The 20,264-nt window shown below is 40.0% G+C and overlaps 1 protein-coding gene across 1 annotated transcript in view; it reads right to left on the bottom strand.

Moving 5' to 3' along the window:
• The window catches only part of slc1a7b (solute carrier family 1 member 7b), a 52,222-nt gene that overhangs the window by 26,544 nt on the left and 5,414 nt on the right, over window positions 1-20,264 (bottom strand). The window contains exons 2-3 of the mRNA XM_023794584.1: window positions 13,445-13,524; window positions 5,004-5,219 (exon numbers count right to left, since the gene is read on the bottom strand). Coding sequence (XP_023650352.1) covers window positions 5,004-5,219; window positions 13,445-13,524 — 296 coding nt within the window. The remainder of the gene's footprint in view (window positions 1-5,003; window positions 5,220-13,444; window positions 13,525-20,264) is intronic.

The raw sequence follows: 20,264 nt of genomic DNA, 5'->3' as shown, positions 1-20,264 counted from the left end.
AGACAGTTGGACGGTGTTCTAACTTTCTCACAGGAGACACCTACTAAAGACAGTCAAAGACATTAATTTCAATCTTACCAAAGTAGGACAGTAGTTGACGTTAGTTATGGAAAGGCTAATCCACAAAAACGGAGAAACGTCCATAATTCTATTATTCATAATCATGTCAAGGTTTTAGGTTTTTCTGCAGTTCCATCTCTAAAAAGTGTGATGTCTTCCCGTCACTGACTTCAGTTTGAAAACTTTGTATTTATTCACAGATTTCCGTGAGATCATCCTAAAATTTGTAACGAAAAATGGGCTCAAAAGAGCCCTCTGCCTAACGGCATGTAGCCTATAGCATAACGTGATATTTTCAATAGTGTATGCAAAAAGGTCGGAATTGATGGAGAGTGGGGTTGCCTAAATGGTTTAGGTTACATTTTAAATGTGTCGTTTTTTTGTTTATCCATATGGATGGATGGAGGGGGCAAGCTGGCAAAGTTTGTCATGTGCAGTTTCTGACAGGCTACTTCACAACAAAACAATTGCAGGTTGGTCTTAGAGGGCAAACAGAATAATTTCACTCGATTCATGGGTTACCTGACTGGTTGGGAAGGGAAAGAGCTGCCGTGTTGTCCGCCGTGGCTCCCAGTCGCTATAGTTAGCCTACTATGCCTACTCCAAGTAGTCCTATGTCATGCCGCTGCTACACGCCTCACAACAAATGAACTGCAAGCGTGTTCACGTGACACGGTGACAGTGAAAAAGCGACAGGGTTCGGGTGTCTTTGAAGAAGGGGCACAAATCAAGCCATTATTTTCACACCTTTTTAAATCGCGCAGCTTTAAAAAAAAATAAAAAATCACGTCTTTCAAAAGGGCACTTTTTTGGACTGAGGGCAAAAGGGCAAGTGCTTCAGCACCACCTCGTCTCTATCTGTGCACGCCAGTGCCCACCAGGCAATTATGGAAAACTTAAAATTATACAGAGAAAATAGCTGAATGTAAACTTTCACTGTTAAATTGGCTTGTTGGACACAGTCATTGGCTCCAAAATTCATTACATGAGTCATGCTTTGGTGGATCTGAATACAAGCTTAGCTACGGTCATGTGGGCGCTGGGTCCCGACCCAAGAGAGGAGGGGATGAAGCATTCAGGATGAGGGTTAAGGTCATTTCATGGGTTTATTAGCTAGGAAACAAAAACAAAAAAAAACAAGTAGAAGGGACTTACAGACTCAAGGAGCACTGAACTGTAGTTTGAGCTGAAGAGCTCAAGACTCAGAAACTGGGAAATGGAGACATGGGACTTAAATAAGCCACCCCCCAGCTGGGGATAATCGTGGCTTAATTTACTGATGACATCACTACTGTTATTCTGCAGTGGAAGGTCAGCACTGCTCTGATACATACAGTGCCAGTCCAAATTCAGGACACACATACTGAAAATCATGTTTTTCAGCAGTTTAATGACCCTGAGCAGACTTCGATGTTATGTGGTATTTTGTGAATAAGGAAAGAGATGGAGTGCTGTGACAGATGACCTGGTTCCCATAATCCCGCCACCTAAACCCTATAGAGTTGGTTTTGGAGCGAAGAGTAAGAGCAAGGTAGCTACCTTGGGCCCAGAACTTGTGGAAACACCTTCAGGACTGTTGGAGAAGCATTCCAGGTGGCTACATCTGGAAGCTGGTTGAAAGAACGCCAAGAGTCTACAATGCTGTCATCAAAGCAAAAGTGGGCTGTTTGGAGCAGTCAAACTTTGAAAAATTTTAAGATGTTGAACAGTTCTCTTGGTTGTTGCAATAATTGATATGTATTACTTCATTACCTCGAGGCCTTTATCTATAAGGTGAATAACACAGCAAAATAGAGAGAAATTAAAAATAGGCGTGTCCAGACTTTTGATTGTGACTGTATGAAAAGGGAAAATTTGTGTGTATACGTTTCATTAGTGTTGGGAGGTATACCGGTTCATACCGAAAACCGTTTTGTATTATTGTTATGATATGAATTTTTCTTATACCGCAATACCAGTTTAAATAGCCAACACAACATTCGGAAATTGGCGCAGCTGGAAACTGTTTAAATACCGCAATGATGAAAGGTATTAACTGGCATAAGACAAAACATGCTGTTTGTTGATCCTACTCCCTTCTGCTATAAAAGAGTCCTGTATGCTATAAGACTCTGTGATGGCTGTTTCTTACAGGAACGGGTACTGAAAAAAATAAACTGCTTTTACAGAGAACAAATGAATCTGAACATCAGTGCATGGAAATATTTTGACCTTTAAGCAAGATTTTTGCTCAACTGTGGATTGTTGCGTAGCAACAGCATATGACAACGCGAACAAGGATTACGTAGACAATGTAATCTGTTATACAATCTTGTAATAAAAAAGGAAATAGCTGGATCTGAACCGGGGCGACTGCATCAGTCCCAAGGCCCTCATATTTTCTGTTTCTAGTGTTTTGCTGAAAGCAGTAACATTGCTGTAGATAGCAGCGTTAAAAATTGTGCTTCATCAGAGCTGATGGCCGAGGCGCTGCTGCAATGTGTATTTTGCACACGATTGGCCCCGGGAGACCCCACAGTAACCACCAGCTGCCATCGCAGTGTGTATCTGCACTCTGCTGGAACCAACTGCATCCCATACAAGTGAAAGTGCTGCACAAAGTTAAAGTAGACCTATACTGGCGGTCTGAATGGCGCCCTCTGTAGGATAGCACCGTATTTGTGTCTTCCTGTTAATATATAAACAGCATATAGGCCTATTGAACAATTCAGCATAATAAAATTGCGCTGCTTGAGTAGTTTTTGCTCATATAAATTATTCATTGTGAATTATTCAACTATATCAGTAGACACCACTTGTTACTTCATTTATTAGTATTTACAACAAATATACTATTGCTGCTCGAGTAATGCGTAAGTAAGTCTTCTTACACAAACCGCTTATTTGTTACGGCGCTATGTATTGCTGCATATATCTGCAACCTACAATATAGCGCTAAACCCTATGAAATTACAAACTGTCCTGTACTTACAACCTATGTGACTTATGATGACTCGCACATACGACCAAAATTTTTAATAATAAATGAATAATTTCTGGCAGTCGTACACCTGGCTACAGTACTCTGCCTAGAGCCTGCTGTGCTCCGTGCGATAGCTGCCGCGGGACAGTCCTGCACCGTACGGCATCGCCGGCCGCCTTCCCAGCCTCACACACATCTGCAGGCTCATTCTCACACCTAAAATGCAATTATCCTATTCTGACTTCCGTCCATTTCAACTTACGACCCCTCTGCCGGGACGGAACCCAATCGTAAGTCGGGGACAGTCTGTGCTGGTTCATATCACTGCTCTTAAACTATGACAAATACTTTGCACATTGTACGCAGTTCATTTCTTGCAGTTTAGCTGGTTTTCGAGATTAATTATTCCACTGATATCAGATTTTAGGTATGTCACTGCTGTATGTACTGGATTCGATAAAGTTCATCTTATGCTTTCCTGCCAATCGTCACACATAAGGTGTGGTTTGTATCAACACTGAAACCATTTGACACTGAACTCTGTCTGCAGTTAATATCCCATAAACACACAGGCTTATTTATATAAGCATCCAATCATTAGCCTAGGTGACTAATGAAAACATCATTTGCGTCTCATAGCAACTTCAAAAATAACGATATACGGCAAAGAGTATCACACCCGTAAGAATGTGAGGACATTCCTCTGTAATAAAGACAATTCCCATGTAATTTGCACGCTGTTCAGAGCCACGTAACTACTGAGGAAGCGGTGTCGGTGAAGGACTGCGTACTCCAGCCTTTACCCACAGTACATCTCTCTCCTCCAAGCAACTCAGTCATCATTCATTGATAAAATGGGAAAGAGCAGTGAAAACATTCCGGAATGTCTGGCAGGGAAAGGAAGCTGGTATGTCTGACCATGTGAGAGAAAAGTAGATATGAATGTATCACTTATTTGAAAGAGAAATGCAAGCATGGTACATGTCACATAACATCCACCCATCTATCTTCTAACTGCTTATTCTGGTCTGGGGGCCTGGAGCACATCCCACGTAAGAACATAAGAAATTACAAATGAGAGGAGGCTAATCGGCCCATCAAGCTCGTTTGGGGAGAACTTAACTAATAGCTCAGAGTTGTTAAAATCTTATCTAGCTCTGATTTAAAGGAACCCAGGGTTTTAGCTTGTGCTACACTAGCAGGAAGAGTATTCCATACTCTAACTACACGCTGTGTAAAGAGGTGCTTTCTCAAATGCAGTTTAAAATGTTCTCCCGCTAATTTCCACTTATGGCCACGAGTTCAAGCATTTAAACTAACATTGAAATAGCCATTTGGCAGAACAGCATCCAGACCTGTTAGAATCTTATAGACCTGGATCATGTCCCCCCTTAGTCTCCTTTGCTCGAGGCTAAACAGATTCAGATCAGCTAACTTCTCCTCATAAGACATTCTTCTAAGACCAGGAATCATTCTTGTAGCCCTACGCTGCACCTTTTCTACATATCACAGAGCACAAGGCTGGGCTGCACACTGGATGGTACAACAGTTCAGCAGAGGCTGCATGCACACCATCATATATTATCTGAATGCAGGAGGAAAGCTGCATGAGATGGGAAGACCTGCAAGCTCTATAACCAAACAGAATGGAGCTGGGATTCAAACGCACAACTAGCTCATGCAGCTCTACAAGTAGATTGCTGTGTGACAATTCAAAGCTTGGGGGTTCAAATCCTAGGGAATACACACAAAATTATAACCGTTCTCTCTGCTGCAAATTACTTTGCATCAGTGTTTGCATATTTTGTTAGTGAACTAGATTGTCTAGGTGTCTTTCAGTTTTACAAATCTGATTTTTATGAGAAGCTTGGTGCGGTTTGCTGACCCCACTGCTGCGACACTGCATCATACAAAACAAGTCGTGTTGAACTTCTTATCGGACCTGCCGAGCTATGGCGACGGGTTCTGCGGAGCGCCGTACCGGATGAGGTCCAGCAGCGCATCCGCGGAGCTCATGATGGGCTTGCCGCTGTCCTCCGAGTCTTCCTTCTGCGCCGCGCCGCCCGGGTGGATGACGGACACCATGACGATGCCCACCACCACCGCCACGAAGGTGGTCCACAGGTAGTAGGAAATGGTGATTAGGCCCAGGCGACTGGAGCACTTGGCGTCCAGGGCTGCCAGGCCTGACATCAAGCTGGGGAGATAAAAACACCGTCAGTCAGTAAAACATCTCCTCCCAGCAAAACCCAGGCTTGAGGAAATTAAAGACCAGGTTCCCATCTCCCCCTTTGTCCCTGACAAGAATGAATGACTGGGAGATTACAAGATGCACCATTACGGCACAGCACCTCAATGGTGGGGCTTCTTTAATTAACATTAAAATTTTGTTATGGACGGTAGGAACGTGTCCCTACCAATATTGTGGGAGTACAGTGCGTGTTTAAGGGACAGAGGGTTCAGGACTGATTTGGTGGATGCGCATCTCCATCTCTGAGGTCATGTGATACACATCTCGATGCTTTGCCAACAATCCCAAACATTAAAGATTCATATAAAAGAATTACTATTGCGATAAAATACGATTCACTCCTATAGCGTTGCAGCACAATTCGAAAGGACTCGGGCAAGACTAGGCCTAAATATTTTTAAAAAATACGTTTTTAAAGAAAAAAAAAGCAAAGCATAAAACAAACAGACAAACGTTCGACTGTAGTAAAGACTTCTCCACTTTCCCATAAACATAAGAACGATTCTTCGCCCTTTACAGACACAAAAGACAGCTTGTTCTTGTGTGCAAGTTCACGATAGCCACAAACTTTTTGTCAAAATAATTGTCAAAAAATTTTCTGTGCTGGCTCCATAAAATATGGACAAATAAAACCAAATATAACAAGTAATTTTAAACCAGTTACTTAGTTATACTTATTTGCGCTCGCTGCTAATTGATTTAACCATAACGGGCACTTGAGAAATGTGCATAATTTTGAAAACCACTAAACATATTACATTTAATCAAAATCTTTTAAATGAACCAAATTAACTTCCTCCTGGCTCATTACCAAATACGGTTCAGGAAATGAGCATAGAGATGATTATTATCCGTAAAAGTCGGATAAGCTATATTACAGCTTCCCAAACAAAGACACAAACCTTTATTTTGCATGTGACAACTTACAAACAGAGGCAAGTATGTGATAAATGACAAAACCCTCCTCAGATAACACACATATGTTGAAACTGATTCCATATCAGACAAAAAGATTGAAACAACGTTGATCTTCAATCTCTCATTTTATATCAACATTGAATCAAGGTTTTGCCACCATCGGTTTTTCGATATTGAAAATCTGACCAAAAATCGATTCAGTTTCAACGTTGATAATTTATCACTGACCATAATTCAACGTATTTAACTATAATTCAACGTTGAAACAATAACATGATACTATCTGGGTCCTGTGGTCTGGAAGCATAATGAACCCTGAAAACATTAATAACACCAGCTGTGAGATAAATAAATAATATGAAATTAATAAAATAAATGACTCTTCTGCATGAATAAATTGAATTTAACTGATGCAAAGGTTTTAGAAACAATGTATTTATCCCAAATTGCATTCAGTGCACCCTTTTATGCCAGGGCACCGATGCCAATCGGCAAATCTTACAATCCCTAGTCCGTACCAATGAAATTGAAACCAAACCTATGCCCTTGCATTATCAATATAACATTTACCTTCAGTAACCATGCTCATCTTACAAAATAATACAACATAGCTGCTACACAGTCTGATGCAACGAGAGAGCTCTCTCTACCTCACGCTGAGCCTGCTATAATTACTAATAAGCTGGGAATGGAAGTAATACAGACTAATGTATGTTATCCGGATGTCAGAAACACTTCTCACTTTCTCAGGGACAATTTATAGACTATATTTCAATCTCAGTCATTAAATATTCAACTTACTGAGATTCTGACTGTGTTAACTCTAAAGCAACAAATTAGAATGAAAAAAAAAAAAACTCAGAAGACAATGCCCACTACATGTACTATGTGCCCAGCAAATTACTTAATGGGACCCACACTTAAAAAGTAGCTTTAGGTAACTGTCCTGGACCAGTATAATGAGGCATTAATCAGTCCAATGCTTAAGAAGTCAAAAACGTAGATAACGTGTCAGACAAGGACTCTCAGTAAATACATTTATTATATTTGACAATCAGAGTCCAAGCCAGACCAGAGCAGCCCAAACTGGATCATCCATCCGCAGCATTGGGTTTTCTGTCCACTGGGCCCTGAGACCATGGGTGGCACGCTGCAGTAAGCATGTACTAAAGAGGACTGGGGCTGGCTGACTTGGTTGCGTGGCTTTCGGATGAGGTGCACAAAAAGCAGGAGCATGAAGGAGCAGCATGGAAACGGTGAGCAAGTCTAAAAACAAGGCGCATTCTGCTGGAAGCACTGGCTGTTCAAGTCCATGTCATCCAGACCCGGGAGATGCTGCCGGCTAACCAGGACCAGAAACTCCAGACAGGGCGCTGATCACCCAGAACCATGGACCCGGAACCAAGACACTGACACCCAGGGGCATGCCTGGAAATTCCGGGCCCCCTGATAAAATGTCACCTTGCCCCCCCTTCCCACCTCTGCCAAATTTGACATATAATTTAATGTATTCAAGGACTCTTGCCAAGTGCTGGTTCCCCTGAATCTGTCAGAGTATCCACACCCCTCCAAGACCCCTGCTGGCACCCAAAGCTGGTTATGATGTCATTAAAACCCTGACCCTAACCTAGCAGCAAATCACAAACAAACTAAACCCAGTCCCACAAAGTAAACTCTAAACAAACAATGCTGCAAACCCACCCTTAAAGGGAAATGATGATGACTATGTACTGAACAAGAGTCATTGCTCTCTGTAAATAACATTCACAGTCAACCATAATAGTGACTAAAAGCATCACACAGACCAGTGCCTGTGCCAGTCTTTTGATTACCAATGCAGGGCCGGCTGTGCTGCTTAAAAAAGTGACAAATGACCCTGCACTTCAGGCAAACTTATCTTTTGAATTATAAAATGAAAAAAATGAGTTTGGTGGTATTTTGCTGGTGTCACAGTGACTAGAAGTTCCCAAGAATTTTTAAAAAATGACTCAAGCATGAGATAAAATATAAAATAGACTTCAGACCTTTGATTACAATCCTGCATGACCTGGGTACTTTAATCTTAAACTGTCTGTACCTCACAGCAGCAGCAGGAATTGAAACTTGATTGGGTAAATACGACCCCCCAGCACCTCTTTTAATGTCTCTGCAATGGCTTCAGGTTAAACACCGACGCTTCAAGCCCCTGCTTATTTGAATACAGACCTTAGGATAATTCCTCACATAAACAGAAAACCACAGTGTGTACAACGGCCTGTCAGCATATGTGAGGGATAACCCTCAGGCCTCAGGATTTTAAGCTATTTTAAATGTTTTATCATCCTCATGAATATGACATTTCAAATCCCATGCGGCAAATGCTCAGTAATTTTATGACTTCTGGCAAGGGAGGGCAATAGCAGGGCACACCTGTAAACCAGGGTATCAAAGGACAATGAAGAGTAACATCCTACAAAATCACAATATGGGACACAGTCCAGCTGTCCGTGCTGCTAGTTATCAGAATATCTAAGAAAGTTTCTGTTAGCTTGTGCAGATACTTCACAGTACTTTATTTCTTTGCATTCAGGTTTGAAAATAATGAATCAAAAACCAAACCACCAAATAATAAAAAGATTACAAAGTATCAGCACCTTGGACTTGAAAGTATCACGTCCGAGTCAAAGAATCGGAATTGTCAGCTTCAGATACCGGATCCATAAGTTATACACTGACATAAAATTTCCATCTTGGTCATAGGGCAAGAATCAGTTATAAACATAATATAAATATGTAAATATAAATATGTCACTCAGCCCAGTTCCCAGATCAGCACCTCAGAGGCACCCAGATAATCCTGCTCACCATGATGCCAGAGCTCAGTTCGTCACATATGGCAGGATTCATTTAGAAATTGCCATACCCCAGCTTAATCTGGCTTTAACTCAATTGAAATGTTTCCAGGGCAACACCAAGGAAAGGACATCATGTGAACTCTGATTGGAGTCTACACGGAGTCATCGTGTCTCAGCCAATCACGACCCGTGCTTACGTAGGTATGTGAATGCCACGCCTCGCGCCTGGATTCTGCGGGCTGACCCTAAAAACTGTGTGGATGAGACTGTACATACTAGAAAAATAACCAAAGCATTTCAATAGACATCTTAAATATTTAATGCAAATTGATTTATGAGTATTAATTACCTGCAATGAAACTAAGTACCTCTGGTTAAAAACAAACCATTTAGCTTTTAAAGAATCAATGGCAGATTTAAACAAAATAGGAGGAAGTTCTTCAGTAAAACAGTTTAAGTAAGAATCCAGTTATATAACTGCATCATGTTGTTTATTTGATTAGGGATATGTGACAGATTAGAAAATGAATGTTAGGTGTCCTTTTTTGCAGAAATAAGCTCTTCCTGTCTTTGTTCTGCACAGCACAGCAAATTAAACTTTTATAAATGCAAATAGGTCCTCATCTTTATACTTGGCAATAGCTATACAGTACTGTGCGAAAGTCTTAGGCAGTCATAGAAAATGATGTTTCACTGAACTCCATGTTGCTGTAAAAGTATGATTTTATGCCTGTCAAAGTGTATCAGCTTAGCCATTTCAAAACCGCTCCTAAAGTCACTCTATTTGCAGCATCCGTACAACACACACATGGATCTTTTGACCCGACCACTATCTCACCTAATATAGCTGGTCAATATCTCATAGATTTTTTTAACTAATTAAGTTAATTCATTAAGTGAGCTGGTGGTGAAATGTAATAAATATATAGAATGGGAGAGGGGCTGCTGAGGAGAGGTTTGGGAACTGAAGCTGTGTTCATCCAGCCATCCAACAGGCTATCGGTGACTTTTGGGCGAACAGGAGAAATTTTATTAGTTTTTATTGTGTTACTTTTAATTTGCATATGCTCTAATGTTAAAAAGTGTTTTTGTTCTGAAGCAATATATACTTACAACCAAGATAAATAGCTTTAGACATTTCCTTTGACTGCCTAAGACTTTTGCACAGCATGGCAATAATCACGCCTGGGCACTGATAAAGACCCAGTGTCTGTACTGCACTCATGGTGTATTATTAACGAAGAAGAACGTAATGAGTGTATCCTTCATGACGCATTCAATAACAATGAAATACACATAACATGAAACTGAAAGACCCCAGAAAAAATCCACTGTTGGCTAAATGATCTATCCCACCGTTGGCTAATAGATCTCTCTGTTGGCTAATGGATCCCTCTGTTGGCTAATGGATCCCTCTGTTGGCTAATGGATCCCATTGTTGGCTAATAGATCCTTCTGTTGGCTAATAGATACCTCTGTTGGCTAATAGATCTCATTGTTGGCCAAGGGATCCCACTGTTGGCTTCCTTCCATGTCATGTTCTCTTTCTTGTTCACAAACATCCCTGAGGTTATGGTGAAAGGTCAGGCTATCAGTAGTGGACACAGCTGTGCTGTGCCTGATTGCCACTTAATTCTACTGATGCCATTACATAGATTAAACAAGGCCTGGGTATCCCAGGCAGTGCAGGGCCCAAGGCCCGGGTATCCCAGGCAGTGCAGGGCCTAAGGCCCGGGTATCCCAGGCTGTGCAGGGCCCAAGGCCCAGGTATCCTAGAGAGGGTGGACGACTAAATATTGTAGCTAAATTTCCTATATGGCTCTTGAGATTAGACTATGTTGACACACCACCACTTATTCAGGCAATACAGCTGTAAATCACGTACAATCAGTGCATAAAAACATATTAGTGATGACCTTTTAATATGTTTGTTTACATATGTTAATAAAATTCACGGCACTAATGGCTAACAATTCAGCATTGTGAAGCAGGCTCAGATTCCAGGCTGACTTGTCTTGCACTGGATTCCTCTACTTCCTGTCAAGCTTCCTGTCCTGAAGTTGCAGGATCTGGGTCAGATGCTTGGCGGCTGGCCCATGGTTTGGCTTAAAGGCCTCTGCAGTGGGTCGTAGGTCCATATGCAGCTCTTTAAGCAACAGCTGCTGTTCCTCTGCAGTTCTGACTGCTGTGGCCTAACTATCGCAGTGAACCCACCATCAGGACATCAGGCTGACCCTACAATGCAGTCTAACTTTTGTCACTAGTTTCTATTGTGACTTTTGTCACTAGATTACAGGCGGGTTGAAATATTACGCCTTTTCTTGCATTTCAGTTCTACATACAGTTGTCCTAAGTAAATAGGAGTTATTTTGTATTGATTCTTTTGAAGAAAAATAAAAATATTAGCCCTACAAACCTATCACAAAAACAAAAGTAGTAAAACTGTAAAAAAATCTTTGGTAAAAGACTGATTCCTGGTCCCCAAAGCTTTTTCTGTGTTTGTAAATGTTAAAGTTTATGGAAACAAATGCGGATAAATGGCATTAAAAAAAAAAGCCATAGGATAAAATCAAAAGCTCTGTGACCGACAGAGATTTGGAAAAATGCACGAGTGCATTAAATAAATGCAGCAAAGTTTTTTTCTGATTCTGAGTGAGCGTGAACATATTGATTGGCCCTGGTTTAACACTCTGGTTTGAACACAACCAACCAGTAACCTGTATACCGATAAGAAATATGTGCTGAGGTACATTTACATACAGTACTATGCAAAAGTCTTAGGCAGTCACAGAAAATGATGTAAATGATCTTCAGGTTGGTGTAAAGCTATGTTATTTTCTCTGTCTAAGTGAGTCTGACTCTTCTAAAATCACCACGGTATTTACAGCAACCCTCCAATGCATCAACGCACCATGTATTTTTTGACTGGACCACTAGCTCACCTTGTTTGGCTAATCAACACCCAACTGAATAATTAATCAAATTAATTAAGTTAACTGGAGAAATTAAATAAATACCTAGAATGGCTGAAGTGCCCCCGAGGAGCGTTTTGGGAATCGAAGCGGAGTTTATCTAGCTGTCCAACAAGATCACAACTCTTTTTGGAGAACAGAGAAAATTCTTGTTCATTTTTTATTGCGTTACTGTTAGTCTGTATATGTTGCAATGTTGTAATGTTCAATTGTGTTTTTTTCCCTGAATATACACAAATATACAAGTACTACCAAGATAAACAGCCATAAATATTTTCTTTGACTGCCTAAGACTTTTGCACAGTACAGCACATCTGCTGTTTTTACATTGTAGCCATCAATATATTTTACTGATTTTGAAAATCAGTAAAACACATGTGCAGAAAAGAACAACATATATAAGTTATGTCTTATTTATATATAATGCAGATAATGCAAAGAAACCCATTACAGAAAGAGCTTTGGACGCATCATCATGATTTAACTGGTTTGAGCAAACAGTTCAGTGTGAGTGTTTAATTATTTACTATTCATTTCTTTGAGCATTTTAAATGCCTCTTAGTTCGCAGAAGATGAATGGATAGCAGTAATTTTCCTCTGGCTGCCCTGACATTACATTGGGGTTTGTATTACAACCAGAAAATGAGCTGATGTTTAAGGAACATCCTGCCTTAGCCCACAAATGAGATTGACGAGCCTCTTTTTCACACAGACATTCATTAGCTTCAGATGCATTTGGAAGCTCTGTATTGAAGGACATTAATGGCAACCCTAAGTGCAATTCCTGATGTAGTCTTTGTTGTTATTTAAAATAAAACTCGCTTGAATTAGCCATTATCTTATGCACAAGCTATTATCTCCTTCATGACAGTCCAGCAGTTTTTCAAAAGGTCTGGAATTTTGGAGGTGCTGGATATTTTGTTCATTTCAGCCAGATAAGGCCAGACGAGCACATTCTGTTTACTTTGGGTGCTTCACGTTTGGACTGAGAAAGAGACTCCAGATCCAAATATGGGAATTATGTTATGATAAAGAATATTACTGGGGGAGAATTACAAGAAAAGGGTCCAAGTGAGAGGGACTTTGTTCAACAAAATATCTGTTTACTTGACCTAAGTGTTAGTGGGGGGGGGGGGGGGTGAATAATATAATGGAGTAAATAAAGCAAACAACAAACAAGAAAAGCTTAGCTTTAATCTGCTATAATTTCAGCCACAACACCAAGTGAAATGTGTTAAATATCTGTTCTTCCATTCATCCATCCATCCATCCATAGTCTATCCCAGAACCTATGGGTGCAGGGCAGGGAAAAATGCTATCATAGACATCTGCTCTTATTAATATTAATGTTACTATGGTGGAGACACTGAAAGGATTTTACGATGGGACACAAATACATTTTCCCTGATTGTGCGGGACCTGATCATAAAATAAACAGTGAGCTCACCTAGACACGACGAGTGGGAGAATGAGCATCTTCAACATCCTCATGAGCAATTCCCCAGGGAACTGGAAATATTTCACCTCCTGCAGAAAAGCAGAAATGACAACCATTAGCCAAAACTTTCAAGTGCTGGGCAAAATTACAATACTTGTGTATTATTGTCATCGATCCACCTTCTATATCCACTTGTCCTATGCAGGATCGCAGGATCGCAGGAGTCCAGAGCCTATCCTGGATGTTAAAAGCACAAGGCAGGGAATAACCCAGGATGGGGTGCCAACCTATCGGAGGGTACACACACACAGACACGGACAATTTGGGAACTCCAATTCACCTAAACATGTTTTTGGACTGTGGGGTAAACTGGAGAATCTGGAGGAAACATCAAGAGAACACAGGGAGAACATGCAAACTCCAAACAATGAGAAACGGGGATGGAGACTCAAACCCTAACCCTCATGTTAGACAGCAGTGTTAACCACTGTGCCACTATGCTGGCCCATCATTACCATCATCATCATCATCATCATCATCATCATCATCATCATCGCCATCATCACCATCATCATCATCATCATCATTATCATCATCATCATTATCATCATCATCACCACCACCACCACCACAGACTTACCCATTAGTATGGAATTTTTAGGCTTAAAAGATGACAAAATGAATGATAATGAGGCATATTAGCATGGTTGTCTGAGGCCCCTGGACTTCAGCATCGGTAAACCTGTACATCATAGGTGCCCCATCCAACCAGACTCAGTCAAAATTAAGTATATTTTCCTATATTCTACTTTAATTCTCCTTTGCCTTCATCCTGTTTGAGCAATAACGCAGTACAAAGAATTTCTCTCTGTTTCCATCTCAGCCTGGCTTATCGCAAAAAATAACATTGTGTGGCATTCAATTCCATAAATACTCTCATAATTCTTAAAGAAAATCTTAATTCTTAAAGAAAAAAATGAGCGTATTACACATAGTGAAAGTTAAATATTACTGTAATTAAACATATTATTAATAGAAAGTCCCTCATTACACTGTCTTATCAAAATGGCATATTATTAAAGTAATTACTCTTAGCAGCAGAGATTGAAATAAGCTGCCACGGCACTTGTAATGAGCCAGTGCGTGGTATCCCATCAGAAGCCAGCAGGGGTGTATTCAGGGGCGTGGTCACAGGCTATAGCGCTGGCTACAGCTCAAGCCTGATTGGTCCCCAAAGTGCCCCCTCCCTTTTCACACACTGATTTAAAACATGTCATTGGCTAATAATGGTGCCTCTCTGTATGAATCATCGCCCCTCTCATGCCTCCTTCAAAAAATTACATTCTAGAAGTCAGGATGGAGTGGTTGAGGGTGTCTGTGTTCGTAACAGGATGGGGAAACCTTTAGACCGTGGACGTCCTGCACAAATATCTATGGCGGAGAAAACGTGGCATTCCAGCAAAGTGACATAATTTTGTCTTACACTTTGGCACTTGAAGAATCCATTATTGGTGGCAGTCTAAGCAGACTGCTGAGGCACATTACACATACACAGAACATTCAGTTGTTCACTGTTCAGCACGCTGTGCAATACTATTTATTACTGAGCCATTACTACAGAATTCTGCGGAATACTTTCTCCTACACTCTTTGCATTCTTAATATTTATAGTCATTTATTAATTCAATTAAATTGATCAATCTATTCATCCATCCATCCATCCATTTTCTGTATCTATTTTCAGTTTTGAGTCCACTTTTTTGCAGTCTTGCTCTCCTCTCGGAATTAACGGATAGGAATAACGCATGAACATGAGTCGCATATGGTTGGAATCGAGAGAACTTCCTCGATCCGCTGGTCCAAGTTACAGCATTGTGCGCTAAAATATTCCAGAATAATCCTGCGCGTTATGAGGCCTATATTTTTCAACATTTTCCACAAAAAACGCCCTTAATAATCCATAAAACATCGATTTTATTCACATTAAATGGAAAACAAAGTGCATATTCGCAATAATCCACACACTACCCTTCTGTGAAAAAATATTTAATAATTTATTTATTATAAGCCTATAAATAAAGGGATAGAAAAAGACTCAAACGTGGGCTGGAGTTCTACTAGAAATAACAATAAAACGCAGAATTTGATTTATTAGGTAGACAATAATTTTTGCAGGATTTATTCACAAAGTATGTTTGATGCTGAGCTCCATCAAAACAGTAGAAACAGAACGCGCCCATCATGTAATTGGAACAACTACAACGGTGGTTTGAGGCTAAAATGCCGACTAAGAGTTTCCTTCTCAAATTTCACTTTACCAGTCATAGCGTATATATGAGGAAAAATAATAGCGATAAACATTCAGTATTAGACTCTAAAACCGTCTGTTAAGTCTGTATTCAGTGGATTATAAACTAAACAATGCTTTTCTATTTCAATTTCTTTCAGATGTTATAAAGTAATAAATAAAAAATATATGACTATAGAAAGCGATAAATTGCTGTCTATCAGATAACTTCAACAAGTTCAAAATCAAAGATATTCATTTCCGCCTGGCACTGACTATGTATTCTTTCATAATATTAAGCCACGGAAAGGTCCCCAATGAAATCCTGCATCCTCATATCATAGAGACTCTAATCTCAATAATTATATACTTGCAGCTCCTGCAAATTTTTATATTACAGATCAGACTAAAAATCAAGAAATTTCAATAGGTGCAAGTAGTTTTTCCTCATAAGAAGGATGATATCAAGACTGTGTTAACACTTACACATCAAATTATGGCATATCTGAGGAGTCCAGAAACAAAACCATAAAGTGTATGTGGCAAACTCCTGTACATACAATGTAATAACCCTAAAACCAAAGGGATAGAAAAACACTCAAAAATGGATTAACACAATACTGTGATTGGGTGTAAAATGGTCTGCTTCAAAATTCAAATGCAACCAATAAAGTTCTTTGAACAGAAGCATTTATATAGAAATTTTAAGAAAAAAACATCCATGGTTCAAATTATACCGTGACCAAATTTTAGACCATTAAGAACATAAGAACATAAGAACATAAGAAATTTACAAACGAGAGGAGGCCATTCGGCCCATCAAGCTCGTTTGGGGAGAACTTAGCTAATAGCTCAGAGTTGTTAAAATCTTATCTAGCTCTGATTTAAAGGAACCCATGGTTTTAGCTTCCACTACAATAGCAGGAAGACTATTCCATACTCTGACTACACGCTGTGTAAAGAAGTGCTTCCTCAAATTTGTTTTAAAATGTTCTCCCGCTAATTTCCACTTATGGCCACGAGTTCTAGTATTTAGACTAATATTGAAATAGTCATTTGGCTGAACGGCATCCAGACCCGTTAGAATCTTATAGACCTGAATCATATCCCCCCTTAGCCTCCTTTGCTCAAGGCTGAACAGATTCAGTTCCGCTAACCTCTCCTCGTAAGACATTCCTCTAAGACCAGGAATCATTCTCGTAGCTCTTCGTTGCACCTTTTCTAAGGCAGCAATGTCCTTCTTGAGGTATGGTGACCAAACCTGCACACAGTATTCTAGGTGGGGTCTTACCAAGGAATTATATAAGTGTAACATCACCTCCCTTGACTTAAACTCCACACATCTAGAGATATAACCCAACATTCTGTTCGCCTTTTTTATTGCTTCCCCACATTGGCGAGAGTGGGACATGGAAGCATCAACATACATACCGAGATCTTTCTCGTAATCAGCTACCTTTATTTCAGTGGAACCCATAAAATATCTGTACTGTATATTTCTGCTCCCTGCATGGATTACCTTACATTTATCTGTGTTAAATTTCATCTGCCAAGTATCAGCCCATTCGCTAATTAAATCCAGATCCCGTTGGAGCCTCTCTGCTGCTAGATTAGTATCTGCTACCCCGCCCACCTTAGTGTCGTCTGCAAATTTAACCAGTTTACTGTATGTATTCGTGTCAATATCATTAATGTAAATTAGGAACAATAGTGGTCCTAAAATTGAACCCTGCGGTACCCCACTATAAACGGAGGCCCACTGTGACATAGTGCCTCTAATAACTACTCGCTGCTTCCTATCAGTTAGCCAGTTTTTGATCCAAGCTGCCACAGTTCCTAAAATTCCTGCAGCTTTAAGCTTTAACAAGAGCCGTTTGTGGGGGACAACATCAAAGGCTTTCTGGAAATCTAAGTAAATCACATCATAGGCCTTTTTGTGATCAATTTCACTTGTAGCTTCCTCAAAGAACTCAAGCAGATTCGTTAAGCAGGATCTACCTCTCCTAAATCCATGTTGGCTATCCTTTATAATGTTATTTGCATCTAGGTAATCTACCATTTTCACTTGAATTATAGCTTCCATTATTTTTCCAGTAATGCTAGTTAAACTGATTGGCCTATAGTTTGCCGGATTACTTCTATCCCCTTTTTTGAATATGGGTGTTATATTAGCATGCTTCCAATCTGATGGTACCACACCCGCAGATAACGATTTCTGGAATATTAAAGTCAAAGGTTGGCTAATAATATCCCTCATCTCTTTCAAGACTAAAGGTAAGATGCCATCAGGCCCCTGTGATTTATTTATTTTGAGGTTAGCTAGGCTTAGTATCACATCAACCTCAGTTATACATATATTGGTCATAGACGATGCTGTATTCGTATTAATTGGTGGTAAGTTACTTGTGTTCTCTATTGTGAACACCCTTGAAAAATAATCATTAAACTCATTTACCATATCAATTTCGTTATCAATTATAAGGCCCTTACTATCCTGTAAATTAGTGATTTCAGCTTTTAGTGCTCTCTTGGAGTTAAAATATTGGAAGAAACCTTTACTGTCATGCTTAGCCTCCAATGCAATTTTTCTTTCTACATCCCTCTTTGATAGCCTAATGTCATTTTTTAACTCTGCCTGTAGACTTAGATACTCCTGCTTGATTTTGAAATCATTAGTTATTTTCCAGTTGTGGAACAGAGCCCTTTTCCTCCTGACTTTATTCTTAATTTCCTTAGTAAACCACCTTGGTTGTCGTTTCCTAGATTTAGTTTTGCTGGAAACAGGTATGAAGTCCTCTTGCACTTGCAACAATGTGCTTTTGAAAAATTCCCATGCCTCTTCTACTGTTTTGCTATTTAACTCTGTCCAGTTTACAGTTTCTAATTTCCGTCTCATACCATTAAAGTTAGCCTTCCTAACATTGTATACTTTTAATTTAGACTTTGCTCTTTGGACACTAAAATTAACCTCGAATTTAACCATGTTATGATCACTACCGTACAATGGGTCTAAAACCTCTAATTTTCCAATCCTATCCTGGTTATTACAAAAAACGAGATCAAGAAGGGCTTCTCCCCTGGTAGGAGTATTAACAAACTGAGTAAAAAAACAATCCTGTACTAATTCCACCATCTCAAGTTCATTTACAGAAGAGCCAGAGACTGTGTCCCACTGTATCCCAGGTAAATTAAAATCACCCATAACCACCACATCATTTTTATTACTCATAATCCTGATATCATCATATAATATTCTGCTTTCCTCTACAGCCACATTAGGTGCCCTATAACAAACCCCGACAATTAGGCCATTTGAATCTTTAGCATCAAGTTTGATCCATACAGCTTCTGAATTTTTATTTTTATCAGTGAGATCCCTTGCCTGCAAGTTTTCTTTTACGTATACTGCAACACCACCTCCCTTCTTGCCTATCCGGTCTCTACGGAACAACGTATAACCATCCACATTATGCCTAACCCTAACCCTAACCCCAAAATGCTGCCTGTGCCCCACATTTTATAGTGTATTGTGTTATGTAGACTCAAACATTAGTCTGTTTCTGATCTTGACTTGGTCTAGCCTTGCTTTGCTTTTGGTCTTGTCTTGGTCTCGCTCTGCCTTGGTCTTGGTCTTGTCTTGGTCTCAATCTCTTGATCGCAGATCAAGGACCCACATAATAAAGAAATGAGAAATCTGAATTTTTATATGCTTTCTGACATGGGATCAGTTTAAAATAATGTTTGTTTGCGGGCGGGAGATACAGCTTTTAGGAAGGACAAGATGCGAAGAAATGGACAATAATGGTGACTGAAGACCTGTGTGGTGCGAGATTAAAGAGGAGATACTTACTCTGTCTGTCACAAAAGATCGGAGGGCAGGGGGTCTATTCTGAGGCCAGTTACAGCTGGTGGATCACACAGTCAGTGCAGCCAAATGGCAAGCGAAGGCGGCACCCAGACGCTGGAAGCCGATTCCAGATGGGTCCAGGTTACTTGTTAAAGGAGAGGAGCACCTTCCAGCGGCTGTCCGCGGCTAACAGGAATGTCCACATTCACACAGAGAGAATGTGAAGGTGATGTGACGGACACCAAGCCCATGACTTCAGCTCATTGCTCATGGAAAGCTCCTTTTAAAAGTAAATAAAGTATATAAAACGAGGCTCTGAAATTAAAATGAATGCACAGGCCTCAGATGACTATTGAAAACTCTCAAGCTTTTAGAAACACAGGAAAAAAAGAAAAATTATAATAGGCAATTATTCCATTCATTTTTAATCAGAGTTATGGGGGGTCTGGAGCCCATCCTGCACAGTGTTTAGAGATTATTTAGGATATAAGTTATCTTCAGGTCATGTCTTTGGCCATGCTATCTTCACACTAATAGAGCAGTAACACACTTATAACCAGTGAGACACCATTAGGCAAGTAATTCCTGATCTGTGTCAGGATTTCGAAAGTATATGCAGTGGTACCTCAGTTCTCGAAGTCATTAGAACTAGAATTTCCTAAAAGTTGAACCAACCAGTTCGAAAAAAAAAGACC

This window comes from Paramormyrops kingsleyae, chromosome 15, assembly GCF_048594095.1.
Source record: "Paramormyrops kingsleyae isolate MSU_618 chromosome 15, PKINGS_0.4, whole genome shotgun sequence".
In the NCBI taxonomy this organism is placed as follows: domain Eukaryota; kingdom Metazoa; phylum Chordata; class Actinopteri; order Osteoglossiformes; family Mormyridae; genus Paramormyrops; species Paramormyrops kingsleyae.
The sequence above is the reverse complement of the archived record's forward strand: the minus strand, read 5'-3'. Positions and strand labels throughout refer to the sequence as shown.